General features: G+C 34.7%; 1 protein-coding gene and 1 long non-coding RNA gene across 2 annotated transcripts in view; one reads left to right on the top strand and one right to left on the bottom strand.

Annotated features, from left to right (window-relative positions):
• Positions 1–13,267, bottom strand: part of LOC145332665 (uncharacterized) — a 140,436-nt gene that overhangs the window by 51,393 nt on the left and 75,776 nt on the right. The window lies entirely within an intron of this gene.
• LOC145332650 (uncharacterized) overlaps positions 1–13,267 on the top strand; it is a 41,318-nt gene that overhangs the window by 15,034 nt on the left and 13,017 nt on the right. Inside the window, exons 6-12 of the mRNA XM_080177657.1 lie at positions 320–414; positions 1,072–1,174; positions 2,633–2,700; positions 4,895–5,134; positions 5,558–5,706; positions 9,585–9,662; positions 11,172–11,223. Of these exons, the coding sequence (XP_080033783.1) occupies positions 320–414; positions 1,072–1,174; positions 2,633–2,700; positions 4,895–5,134; positions 5,558–5,706; positions 9,585–9,662; positions 11,172–11,223 (785 nt within the window). The remainder of the gene's footprint in view (positions 1–319; positions 415–1,071; positions 1,175–2,632; positions 2,701–4,894; positions 5,135–5,557; positions 5,707–9,584; positions 9,663–11,171; positions 11,224–13,267) is intronic.

Raw genomic sequence — 13,267 nt, 5'->3', positions numbered from 1 at the left:
TTTTTTAGTAGCAAAGCTACTCTTTAATTCACTTCATCTGTCCGTCAACCAGTCAGTCAAGATAATTGAAATTTTTACCTTGTGAAGATTCTGTTAACATCTTATTTAGGTTTTGTCCGTTTTTCTGTCGGTCATGCTCCAAAAGATGTAAACATTATTTTTTAAAGTTTAGTGATTTTCTTGTTTTTTTTAATATTATCTCTCTTTTTCACCTTGTTTGTAGAACTGATTATTTGCTCCATAACTCACTTTGATTGTACATTTTATGATTTTTTTGTGCTTCGCATTTATGTATGTTGTCATCTTTGTCTTTTGTCAGATGTAACTGAGAAGAAGTTTGGTGCCAGTAATAAGCTCTGGCTTGGTAACCTCAACAATTCTACTACAGAACAAGATATTAAAGACTTGTGCAAGGTAACAATTTCCCACCCAAACTTGGCTTGAGGCTTGATTAAAGATGTTATTAGTTATTTATTGCATAGTATCATAGACATCTTTCCGCGGATAAAAAACAGTTTTGTCAACCCGGCCTTCGGTTCCTTGGGGCTAACAAAACCTAATATTAATTTTATGAATTTTATTTTATTATTCGTGGATAATTGTCTCTAATACGATGCTATGGCTAAAAACCGGTTCTAATTTAGCGGATATTACCAATATTTTACCAGGATCCTTTAAAGTTGTAGAACAGATTTCTTCGGTATTGGTAGTTTCTTCAGTTTTTCACTTATTTTAAGGTTCTAATCCTTTTTGAAGTCTTGAATCAAAAACTTTTATGAGATCTTAGTATACGAAAATGGGGATGTACATCAATTTATCGGCCATTGTCTCATCCCTTCAGATCTCTGGCAAATTGTTCTCAATTACAAATTTCATTAATGGATATCTGTTTATCAAGTTACAAGTTAGTTGACATAAAAATGACTAGGTAGTAACATGTTTGAAAAGGAAAAACCAAAAAGTATTTGCAGGTGTATCTTGGACTTTTTACTTAAAATTATCATTTTGCTTAGAGCATCTGAAATTAACTAATAGACTTCAAATTAATGAATTATATTTATTTTATTTCAGCCCTATGGAGAAGTTGATGACATATTTGTGAACAAAGAAAAAAGATTTGCCTTTGTCAAATTTGATTACAAAGTTAATGCTGAAAAGTTTAAGATCCATGAAGGTAAGCAAGATTTAATCAAGAGTTATATTTTTAATAATTTGTTGAGGAGCACCAAAAGGGTAAAAAAAGTTGAAGTCTGACTCATGTTGGAATCTCTTAATGAATCTGAGCTCCAAAAGAATTATGTTGATGATGATTTAATTGGTGGATTATTCTGAAACAGTTTTTATTTTACATCTCTGATATTCATTCTTATACCTAATGTTTAGGGATAAATAAAACAAATATCCTATAAAGGGGTAGTTCACGAAAGGCATTTGAACCTAATTCAGTAAACCGCATATTTTATCCTGGTTAATTGGTTAAACTACATTTATATGGCATATATTTGAAAGAATTTAAATTTTCTACCACATAGTTTTTTAAAAATATCAAGACTTGAAAATTGTCTTTTTAAATTGCATATATCACAAAAAGACGATTTTCAAGTCTTGATATTTTCAAAACTACGTGGTAGAATATTGAAATTCTTTCAAATATATGCCATATAAATGTAGTTTAACCCATTAACTAGCAAAAAATGTGCGGTTCACTAAATTAAGTTCAAATGCATTTCGTGAAACTACCCCTTTTTACTTTAAAGCTATGCCAACCAAACTATAACCTTCAAGATCCGTTAACCTTTCTTTCCTTTCAAAGAAGAGTAAAGGAGAAATGGTGGTTTAGAATGTATAAAATTATCAAAGGATGATTGGATCAGGGAATAGGGAAAGTGAATAATTAACTTTTAATTATACCATGATTGAGTGTCACATGGTGTAGTGATAAACGCCTTGTGCTGATGTAGAGGAAAGTTTGAATTGAAGACTTCATATTTATTTGTTATTTGTCAAAAACAATAACAGGCACCTTCTCTGTATTGCTCATAATGGTTGTAATGTATGATATGTGGAGGTAGGTAAATGAAATATGCTTTCCCTTGTCCATGCTTCTCATTTACATGTAAGAGTGTTATTCTACATAATGGCATGATTAAGAAAACCTAACATTCCTTATGATGTCAGGGCAATGTAATAATTAGGGGACAATATAGCAATGGGAAATTGGATGAACACAACCAAGTTAGGTGTTCATCTTCAGGGCTAGAATAATAACAATATTCTTAAAGCTTTTAGTATGAACTGAAAAGATTACTATAGACTCAGAGTGTATCATTCAGAAGAAATGTAGATATTAGATTTTATAACAATAGTTGATAGAGATTGGGCCTAGAAATGTAAATAAATGGATTTTGGTTTAAAGGTTTGAGTATCGGTTAATTATAGCATTATATTATTACAGCTAATATTACAAAAAAACAGCTTTTAAATTTCAGATAAGCAGGTAACTATTGAATTTATAAATTGGCAAAAGAATACCTAGAGTGATAACTAAAGATATTTCTGGGTGACACGAAGAGAAAATCAACAAGATCTCTAGAAATCAGTTACTTAACCTTATTTACTAATTTATTTTCAGATGGAAGAGAGATAAACGATGGAAGATTTTTAAGGATTTCATTTTCTGCTTCAATGAATGCAATCAAGGCATATATTTGTTTAAAGTCAGAGTTTATTTGATTGAAGATTTTCACAATGGAGTTATTTATATGAATTTTTTTTGTATTTTTATTAGTGATGGCAATCCATCGAATTTTTGGGCCGGATTCGGATTCTTAAAAGAATCTGTCAAAAAAAGTGGCAGATTCCTTGCGGATTCTGGATTCTTATTTTTGGCGGATTCGAATTCTGGATTCTAGCAGTATTTTAAAAGGCTTTTTTAAAATAATAAATGAAGCATGAAAAGCTGTGAAATGAAAATAAGTGTTGACTTCCAGCATAACTAAAACATTTACATCACATTAGATAGTAATTATTAAAAATTTTTATGTAGAACAAAATTTAAGTGCTACATATGTCCTAAATATTAATGTGCTTGGTATTCTCTACGGAACTGTGTATATTTTGATGTTATGTGACCACTGTACAGCCAATTAGAGGGCTTAGTTGACGTTGAGTGGATTACAAGCTCATCATGTGATCGTTGGCTGTCCAATCTGAGCTCTTGGGTTCAACAGCTCATCACATGATTGTTGGCTGGACAATGAGAGCTCTGCATTACTAGCTGATCTCTCAACTTCGTGGTTTATGTGGGAAGAGATGGGGTGTGGGGGGGATGGTGGTGTGGGGGGGGGGGAGGTGATCTTTGCCTTAAAAAAGAGGGAGTTGAAAGAAAATACTCAATGCTAATTTTAGCCTACCAAATAAGAATCTGGAATCCGCTATTAAAAAACGGATTTGGAATCCAAAATTGGGCGGATCCAGATACGGATTGCCAACCCTAATTTTTATCTTGAAACAACCAAGAACTAAATGCTTAATTTCTTGAAGAGGAATATATTATTAGTTTCTAAATAGAACAGTTTGGATTCTAAGAAATCTGAGTTTTAATTGTGATTCTGTGAATGAATATCAGAGAAATGTTGTCCTGGATGAGACAATATGTGAATTGAGTTTAAACTGTTGATTGGAGTTGTTATTTTAGTTGTTTATGGTCAATAAGACATATTCTTGAGGAGTATTTATACGCTTAGAGTAAGACACCTTAGTTTGACAAACACAAGAGCTCAATGTGTGCAGGATGTCATGGAAGATCTTTATCTCAGTGCACTGCTCATCATTATCTGATCTGTAAAGTCTTCCACTTGCTCATGACCCCAAAGGAAACCATAAATCCTGAACATTTATCATGTAACCATATGTTTCCAGAACCTTAAAACCTTACCCTTGTAAAGTTTAAACTTGAAGATTTGCAGATTTCATTAACTCAGTAATTAAGCATTTAAAGTAGTAGTACCCTACTATCTCCTTTTAAACACAACCAGGGGGTAGGTGTCTTTAGTGTTCTAATGATGTATTGCAATGATGAAATGTAAGAGTAAGATCTGAAAAATCTAAGTTTGTTTCAGGAAACCTAGTGGATTGTATTTTTCTAATGTTTTAATAGCTAAACCTTCAGAGGTCGGGCATTGGAGGGAAGAATATGGGATTAAATGGATATTCCACTCTCAATTTTAGTTTTGTAAACCGTTATGAAATTTCTCTGGACCTGTAAGAAGCTGTAAAGGAGAATTGTATTATTAGTTATTATTATGATTTGGTGCCAACATATATCCTGTAACTATTAAGAAGCGTAGAACTTAGTTTTGTACCAAAATCTTGAAAAAATGAGTTCTTATGTGTGGTTTGTTTTCTACCCTTTCCAGTATCTTCCAGTTAACCCCTCAATGCTGAACATATTATGTTATGTTCAGTAGACTTATGAATTAAAATGCTGTTCTGTTAAAACGCCTAATAATATTATTGCTACTATTTAGAAGCAGTGTTTCTGAATCCTTTAGATATTATCAAATTCCTCTAGTAGAATTCCTCATGTTTTAACAGTTTCTTCTTTAGAGAGGAGTATTTATCAGAGTTATGATAATGAGAAGCCTATGGGTATGGCCTCAAAATGACACCGTAGAAAATGGGGCTGGGTCAGCATCACTGTGCTTGTTAGTTAAATTATCTAAAACTAACTTTTTATGATAATAAAGATATTAAGGTTACTTGAATATCACAGGATCTATAGATTGTAACTATTACAGTTAATTGAAAGATTTATTGACCTCTACTTTGAAAAGTCTAAACAAAGTGGTATAAGATAATTTGCCCTTCAATAAATATATGATTGGCCCTGTAGGTAAAAAATCTGAACCCGTGTGTGACCAATGAACTACTGTATAAGGCATTCTCCATCTTTGGCCTGGTTGAGACTGCTAAGGTTATTCCTAATGACAACAAGTATTCTGGCAACAAGCTTTGTGAGGGTATAGTGGTCTTCTCAACACAGAACTTTGCTAAGGAGGCAATTGCTGTCTGCAACGAATATCCATTTGTCCTGACTGCTTCCATCATTCCGGTCATTGTGGAACCATATGAGGTAAAGTATAGAACTATTTGTTTTTTTGGGGTACATGAACTTGGACTGTAAGAAGGCAGTTCTTCAGCTTGTGAATAGTTTAATTTGATCTAACAGGTTGGGCTCTAAAGTGAATCTGTAATTGGGTCTATGAGGATCTAATAAATACCTATACTTTTGTATTATTACAAGTTTATAAACAGAAACACAGTAGATATATAGTAAAGGCAGTAATGAAAATTGTATTAGGTCTAAATGGGACTATAATTATATCTGAGTGCCATTTCAATAATTTTCTTATTAGTGTAGGTGTCAGACTTACTTTAGGTGTCAACCATCTCATATGTTTCTGAGCAAGAATAAGAACTGTCATATCCATAAATGGGACTTAAATATTTAAGAGTATTTTTGAGGAACAGTTTAGCAAAGGGTGGCATTATTTAGGAAGCAGATTTAGAGGAGGGAAGATCAGAGAGAACAATTGCAAAGGATGAAAGTTACATTTCTGAGAGAGACATTGGACCAAGATTCATCAAACCTGGAACTTTTGATTTCAATTTCTGTGACAAGTACAAGCAGCTCACTGAATTAAGGTAATTACTAAGATCAATAATCTTTTAGGTTTTTTTGGAACTGTGACTTTATTTACATGATAGAAATTTTTATACGTTTCGACCGAATGTAGCAGGGAGTCTTGTATTGAAGGCATTCAGGAAACTGGTTTGTGTCTAATATTAGAGGCAAATTGGAAAAATGGTATGATATTTACAATTAATCATCTTTTAGGTTTTCTTGAAACTTGGTACAGCTTTGTAACTTTTTCTACAAGATAGGAATTTTATGTTTTGACTGGAGTTAGTAGGGAGTCCTAAGTTGAAGGCAATTTGGATATCTAGTTTGTTTCTTTGGTTAGAAGCCTATTGGAGAAATCTTCACTGTACACACCCCTCCTCAACCAAACTTAATATTAAAAAAATGTCCCAAACATTCGGACAATTGGGCATTCAAATAGGACCTAGTGGTAGTTAAGAGTCAGTTGAGAACAAAATCCTAGCCGTTCCTTCTTGCCAGATATGGCTATTTTAAGATTTTAGTCAAATTACACTAAATAACCAGATACAAACTTCACTCTTCTCTAAATATTTTAGTGTTATTGTAATGGGACAGCCCCAAAATAGAGTAGCTTTGCTCCTCTGACCAAACTGACTGCCTGAAGTTCCTAACAGAAAGTGCCTTATTGTGTTAACACAAGTGGGGATTTGAACCCATTCCCGAAACTATCCAACATGGAATTACAGCATGATGACAGTAATTTGTATATTGGGCTTGGGCAATGGATACCCCTCTTGATACCCTCTGCTGATCCTGGCTGTTGTTGATCAGCAGGGTCAGCTCCTTGTTGGACTTTTATCTGGGTTTCCCAACAGTCAGGCCCCTGCGCTGGAAGTAAAGTCTAGTCTTGACCACCATATCTGTCCTGGGAGACACTTTGATGTTTAAACCCAACCCTATCTAGTTGCCTCCTTGAGGCAACTTAAACACCATGGGGTTGTACAACTAATAATAGCCCCTGTCCAGTTTTCCAGTTTGGTTGAGGAGGGGTGTGTGTAGCATTTAAGGCAACCTACAATTTAATTTCACTAAATTATTTTGCTTTTAACATAACAGTATTTCATGTTAAAATCTAGTAAACAACATTTTTTATGGATTTTGATCCAAATAACCTAATCTAATAGCTTAAATCCAGGTTATGTAAGAGGAAGGAAAGGTTTGCAGGGTTAGAATATTATTTAGAAATTTTAATAAAAATAGGGGGATAGGTGGAGGCTAGTGTCAATTTATAGGCTTCAGCTAAAGCCCTGCTGATCCAACATTTTCAGTGGTCTGAATTATATGTATAGAAATCTGAGGCAATATTAAACCATATCTGAAAATAAGGAGCGAAGACTAAGAGCCTTGATGATTGTGTGCCCTCAGTGAAACATGGAATATATTAAACATTTTTTAGGATTTTCATGTTAGGTGTGGTAAAGTTATAGTTTTGTGAACTTTTGGCGGATTTATAGATGATAATTTAATTTTCTTTTAAGAGAATTGAACAAGTGTCGAATATTTGGAATATTGATGGTTTAGGGTTCTAATGATCATACTTTGTTGTGTGTGTGTGTAGCCATAGTTTCTTAGTGTTTGGACCTAAGTAGTCATGGAGTAGGACGAGACACTTTTGTATGCTAACACCAGGGCCAGCTCAAGGTCCACGCTCAAGTACAAGTACTTGACCCGCTGTCTCAAGGGACCTTCTCATTATTACCTCACCCTCGCCGAGTATGGCAGGTGTCCCAAATTAAGTCACCGTAATGAATGACGCTCTCCGCAGAGGAGCTTGGGATAAGGGTAGTACTGATATTATGTACTTGACTATTAAGTATCCAAACTTACTCAATAATCCCCTTCTTACACAACCAGGGGAAGTTGCGTAAATGTATTCAACTGAGAAATTCGAGTTGCCATATGGGGACTAGAACTCGAACTCTCATCACTGTAACTCAGTGCGTTACCACTGAGCTACGACGCCCCTATATCATACTTTGTTAATTTAAGGATATGAATAGCTGAATGATGGTAATGATTTATAGAATATACATTTAGCATTAGATTGTTAGACAAAGCATACCCTTCAGTTCAGTAGGACTTAGAAAATTAAAAGTTATTCAGTTTCCATTAAGCTTGGATGGATCATGTTCTCTTGAGTTTAGAATGATTTTAAAGGGTAACCTGAACTTAACATTGCATGTTGTAAAGGTAAAAAGAGTAAAGACTCTAGGGGGCTAGGTGTCGCTTCGAGTACTAGACCTCTCTCCGAGCACCTTGGAACATACATACAATACTTATGATTGTGGTGTAAAGCATCCAATCACCCATCAGACAACCAACTTTCTGAGATGCACGACCTTTGTCTGAGAAGTCCCAACTGTGCATGGTAGCGAGTTGCGCCTGTTTTGGGCCAAGGCTTTCCCCCCACTCTAACTATTTACGTCGCGCATCTGACATGGTAGCAGTGGGAACCATTTTTAACGTCTTTAGTTATGACGCGGTGTCAGACCGAGATTCGAACCTATTACCTTCCCGACGACGAGTGGATGCGCTACATGTTGAGCCACGGTCGCGGGTATATGTTGTAAAGGTAATTATAGGTTGAAAACAGAAATGGATGTACGTAGAATATATGTCGATATTATGGCAGGGAAAAATTGTCGTCAATTTAGGTTGCTATTTCCCCTGATTAGTTCGTCCATCCAGTAGAAGGGGATGGGATAGTTAGTTTAGCCAGCTAAAAGTTTCACCTTATTAGAGCACATGATGATCTGGTGTAAGATCCAAGAAATCCATTAAAGCAACTTTAACCAAGAACTCAATTAATGCGAAAAAATACTTGTAGATGTTCTATGATTTTGAGCAATTTTGGGGAGCTATGCCTGGAAATCAATGAAGACCTATTTATCTGCCACCAAAATATTATTTCAGGTTTACATCGCTAGTTTGCTGTACCTTATTCCAGGGTTGATAATCCGATGGATGTATTCTGGGTTGAGGAGCCGGGAGCCACCATATTTTACCGGAGCTGCATCCGAGATTTTTTATTACTTTAATTTGGTAACTCTGTATGTAGTGTGCAATTGCCCCTTTAAAGTTTTTCAAGTTCATTTTTGTCAAAAATTTAACTTTAAAACCTTCAAAAGTCAAAAATAGACTTTCAAAAAAATATGTTGATTTTTCTTGATTTTAGGTCGGAGCCAGAGGAGGAGCCGTTATTTTCAGAGGCGGCTCCGCGGAGCCGGAGCCGCCTCAAACTAAACGGATGGATGTATTTATTAGCAATTTTTTTTTAAAGAGGACTATCCACAAACTAGAGCAAGTGATTCTAAGCATCTTCCAGCATTGACCCATAGTATTTTTTAGTAAATATACTAGGTTTATGTTTAATATTTGCTTTATCGACTAAAAAGTTAGGTTTCACCAAGGTTTTATATAAAAAAAACTTTGAAATGTTAAGCATTGTTCTTGCAATTTCATCGAATGTTTTGATGAGTTCAAACTGTTGTTTAAAAGCTTTGACACAAAAGTATATTATTGTGATTAAAAATGTATATAACATTTGATGCTTTTCTGCAGTGTTATTTTATTTTGTCCTTTGAACTCAGCAAAAAATTTGATGATATTGCTTTAAAAATTTATTTACATTTCAAAGTTTTTTCATATAAAACCATGGTGAAACCTAACTTTTTAGTCGATAATGCAAATATTAAACATAAACCTAGTATATTCACTAAAAGAATACTATGGGTCAATGCTTAGAATCACTTTCTCTGGTTCGTGGATAGTCCTCTTTTACTCGGGACTGCAGGAATACTCTCCCAATTTTTTGTATTTTATTATTTATTGATCTACTAAATATCCACCTATTAATTAGACGCGAGAAAGAGCTGGCTCTTGAGAAGGAGATGGAGCTAGAAGAGGAGAAGCTATGCGCTCAAATGGAGGTTGCCAGGTAGGGAAACATTTTTTTAATTGTTATTTTTTTAATAATTTTGTCCGTTCGTCAAGGAAATTGGAAAATAGTTATTTCTCGCATCGTATTATAAACGGCTTTCCGCGGATATAGAATGTACAATTATGAGATTAAAACTAGTTTTTTTAGCCCTGAGGTGCCGAAGGCACCGGCTAAAAAAACTGGTTTTAATCTTATGATTGTACATTTTTATATTCGTAGAAAGCTGGATATAATACGATGCTAGACATAGTTTTTTCGTATGGATGAGAACCGGTTCCTATCCACCGGATTCGAATGAATACGAGAAATGTAATTATATTAGCTGCTATTTAGGATAGATTGCTATTTTTTTATAAGATACCCCTTAGCAAAGAGCCTCTAGTTTACAACTTACCTGGTCCGTTGTTTTGTAGGTCATGCTACAAGTGACATATCTATAATACAAAGTAGCTTGATGTCTGTCCGTCTGTCTGTCCCTTAAGATCTCGGTAACCACTGAACCGATTGGATTCTACTCTTCAGGGTATATACCTATTGGTCCTGTGGTGGTTTTAAGCCAATTTTTTGGGGGGTGGGACACCCCCAACCCCCCCAAAAACAAAAAAATCTCCCCCATTTTTTTTTTTTTTTGTAAGAAATATCCTTGGTCCTTTGTAGATTCCTTTGTAGAAGATTTCTTTTGTGGAATATTTATTTTTACACATTTCACCTTACACTTTTTTTACCATCTCTTGGGACAAAGCCCCTAGAGGCTAGGGGCGAAGCCGCTAGTTTATTATAAAGATTTAAGGATTTTCTATCATTTATCAAATACGTCTTTTTTTTCGCAATTTTTTATGACCACCAAACATCTGTTTTGTCCAAAGTCTCATTTTCTGTTCAAACATAAAGTTAGACTTACTAAATTGACAATCAACCGTTTATTACACGATCTTCGTCTGGAAATCTTTATTGTGCATGGTTTTTTATACCTGTTAATTGGCATTCTTATCAATCTTACTTTTGATGTCACACGCCTGACATAGGAAATATAGTTACCATTTTTAATGTCTTAACAACTACTAGCATTTAGGGTATCTGTATTTTAAGGGTAGAGAAGAGCAGAAAAATAGCCTAAAACCATATAAAACTTAAATCTATAAATGAAATAGCCTTAAACTACTCCTACGTATTTATGATGCTTTTCTTAAAACTGAGATATCAATTGGTTCAGTAGTTATCGAAATCTTAAACTACAGACAATTAAAACTAGGGTTGGACCGGATATCCGGTCATTTCAATATTCGGCAGAATACTGGATATTGAAACTATCTAATTACATGATATCCAGCGGATTTTTGACGCCGGATATCCGGTAAATTGCCGGATATCGAACGTTGGCCAGATATCCGGCCGAAACCGGTTACCCGGCCTTAGAAATCAGCCGGATATCCGGTACCCGGCCAAAAAAGTATCCGGCCCAACCCTAATTAAAACCTTACTACTTGTAATAGAATGAATATTTAGATATGACCATGAAACCAACATGTTCAAGTCACTGTATGAGAAAAGGGAACAGGTACTCAGTTTTGCAAAGAAGCGCAGCTACCGTATTATTAGAGGATTACGTTCGTCCTTTTTATACAATTAGAAGGTAATTCAGGGGGGGGGGGGGGAAGTTCTGACACTTTTGCGTAAACAGTGATTATAGGCTTTGTCTTTAAAGAAAATGGATAGGTTATTTGGCAAAAAAGTTTCCTTTTGGGATGTAGTTTTCCTATTTTTAAAAAAATTTTGGATTCGGCCTCCAGGTTCCGGTACTCCAGGCCACCAGGTGGATTCTGGACAGGTAAAAAAAAAATTCAAGATAGAACAAAACTTATTTAACAAAAGTTGGTACTTGATGGATGGTATGAACTAATTTGAAAAAATTTTGAAATCGGGCTCCAGGTTCTGGTACTGCAGGCCTCCAGGTGGATCCTGGACAGGTAAAAATTGAAAATTTTTAATTTTAAAGTTAGAACAAAACTTATTTAACAAAAGTGGCTTCTTTATAGATGGTATTATCTAATCTGAAGAAAAGTTTTAACAAAAGTTGCTACGTTATGGATGGTATGATCTAATTTGAAGAAATTTTTGAAATCGGGCTCCAGGTTCTGGCACTGTTGGCCTCCAGGTGGATCCTGGACAGGTAAAAATTGAAAATTTTTACTTTAAAAGTTAGAACAAAACTTATTTTTACAAAAGTGGCTTCTTTATAGATGGTATTAACTAATCTGAAGAAAATTTTGATATCGGGCTCCAGGTTCAGGTGCTGCAGGCCTCCAAGTGGATCCTGGACAGGTAAAAGTTAAAAAATTTTACTTTAAAAGTTAAAACAAAACTTATTTAACAAAAGTGGCTTCTTTATAGATGGTATTAACTAATCTGAAGAAAATTTTGAAATCGAGCTCCAGGTTCAGGTACTGCAGGCCTCCAGGTGGATCCTGGACAGATAAACAGTAATATTTTACTTTAAAATTTAGAACAAAACTTATTTAACAAAAGTGGACTCTTTATAGATGGATTGAACTAATTTGAAGAAAATTTTGAAATCGGGCTCCAGGTTCAGGTACTGCAGACCTCCAGGTGGATCCTGGACAGGTAAAAACTGAATTTTTTAACTTTAAAAGTTAGAACAAAACTTATTTAACAAAAGTGGCTTCTTTATAGATGGTATTAACTAATCTGAAAAAAAAATTTGAAATCGGGCTCCAGGTTCAGGTAAAAATTTCAATTTTTACTTTAAAAGTTAGAACAAAACTTATTCAACAAAAGTGGCTTCTTTATAAATGGTAGAAAGTAATTTGAAGAAAATTTTGAAATCGGGCGCCCAATTTTAAAATTTTCCTTGATTGATTGATTGATTAGCCATAGTCTCTTAGAGTTTGGACCTAAGTAGTCATGGAGTAGGCTGAGACACTTTTGTATAGCCACTAGGGCTATCTAGCTCCGCGTTCAAGCACATTATGACTTGACCCGCTATCTCATGAGAGCTACTCATTATTACCTCACCCTCGCCGAGTATGGCAGGTGTCCCAAATTAAGTCACCGTAATGAATGACGCTCTCCGCAGAGGAGCTAGGGATAAGGGTTGTACTGATATTATGTACGTGACTATTAAGTATCCAAACTTACTCAAATATGCCCTTCTTACACAACCAGGGGAAGTTGCGTGAATGTATTCAACCGAGAAATTCGAGAAATTTTCCTTAAATTAGTTAATACCATTCATAAAGTATCAACTTTTGTAAAATAAGTTTTGATCTAACTTTTAAAGTGAAAAAATTCAATTTTTACATGTCCAGGATCTACCTGGCGGCATGAAGTACCTGAACCTGGAGCCCAATTTCAATTTTTTCTTTTAAGTATTTAATACCATCCATAAAGTATCAACTTTTGTTCAATAAGTTTTGTTCTAACTTTAATAGAAAAAAATTTCAGTTTTCACCTGTCCAGGATCCACCTGGAGGCCTGCAGTACCTGAACCTGGAGCCCGATTTCAAAATTTTCTTCAAATTACTTCCTACCATCCATAAAGAAGCCACTTTTGTTAAATAAGTTTTGTTCTAACTTTTAAAGTA

Source organism: Acartia tonsa, chromosome 11, assembly GCF_053477335.1.
Source record: "Acartia tonsa isolate MP-2025a chromosome 11, ASM5347733v1, whole genome shotgun sequence".
In the NCBI taxonomy this organism is placed as follows: domain Eukaryota; kingdom Metazoa; phylum Arthropoda; class Copepoda; order Calanoida; family Acartiidae; genus Acartia; species Acartia tonsa.
This window is presented reverse-complemented; position numbering and strand designations above follow the sequence as displayed.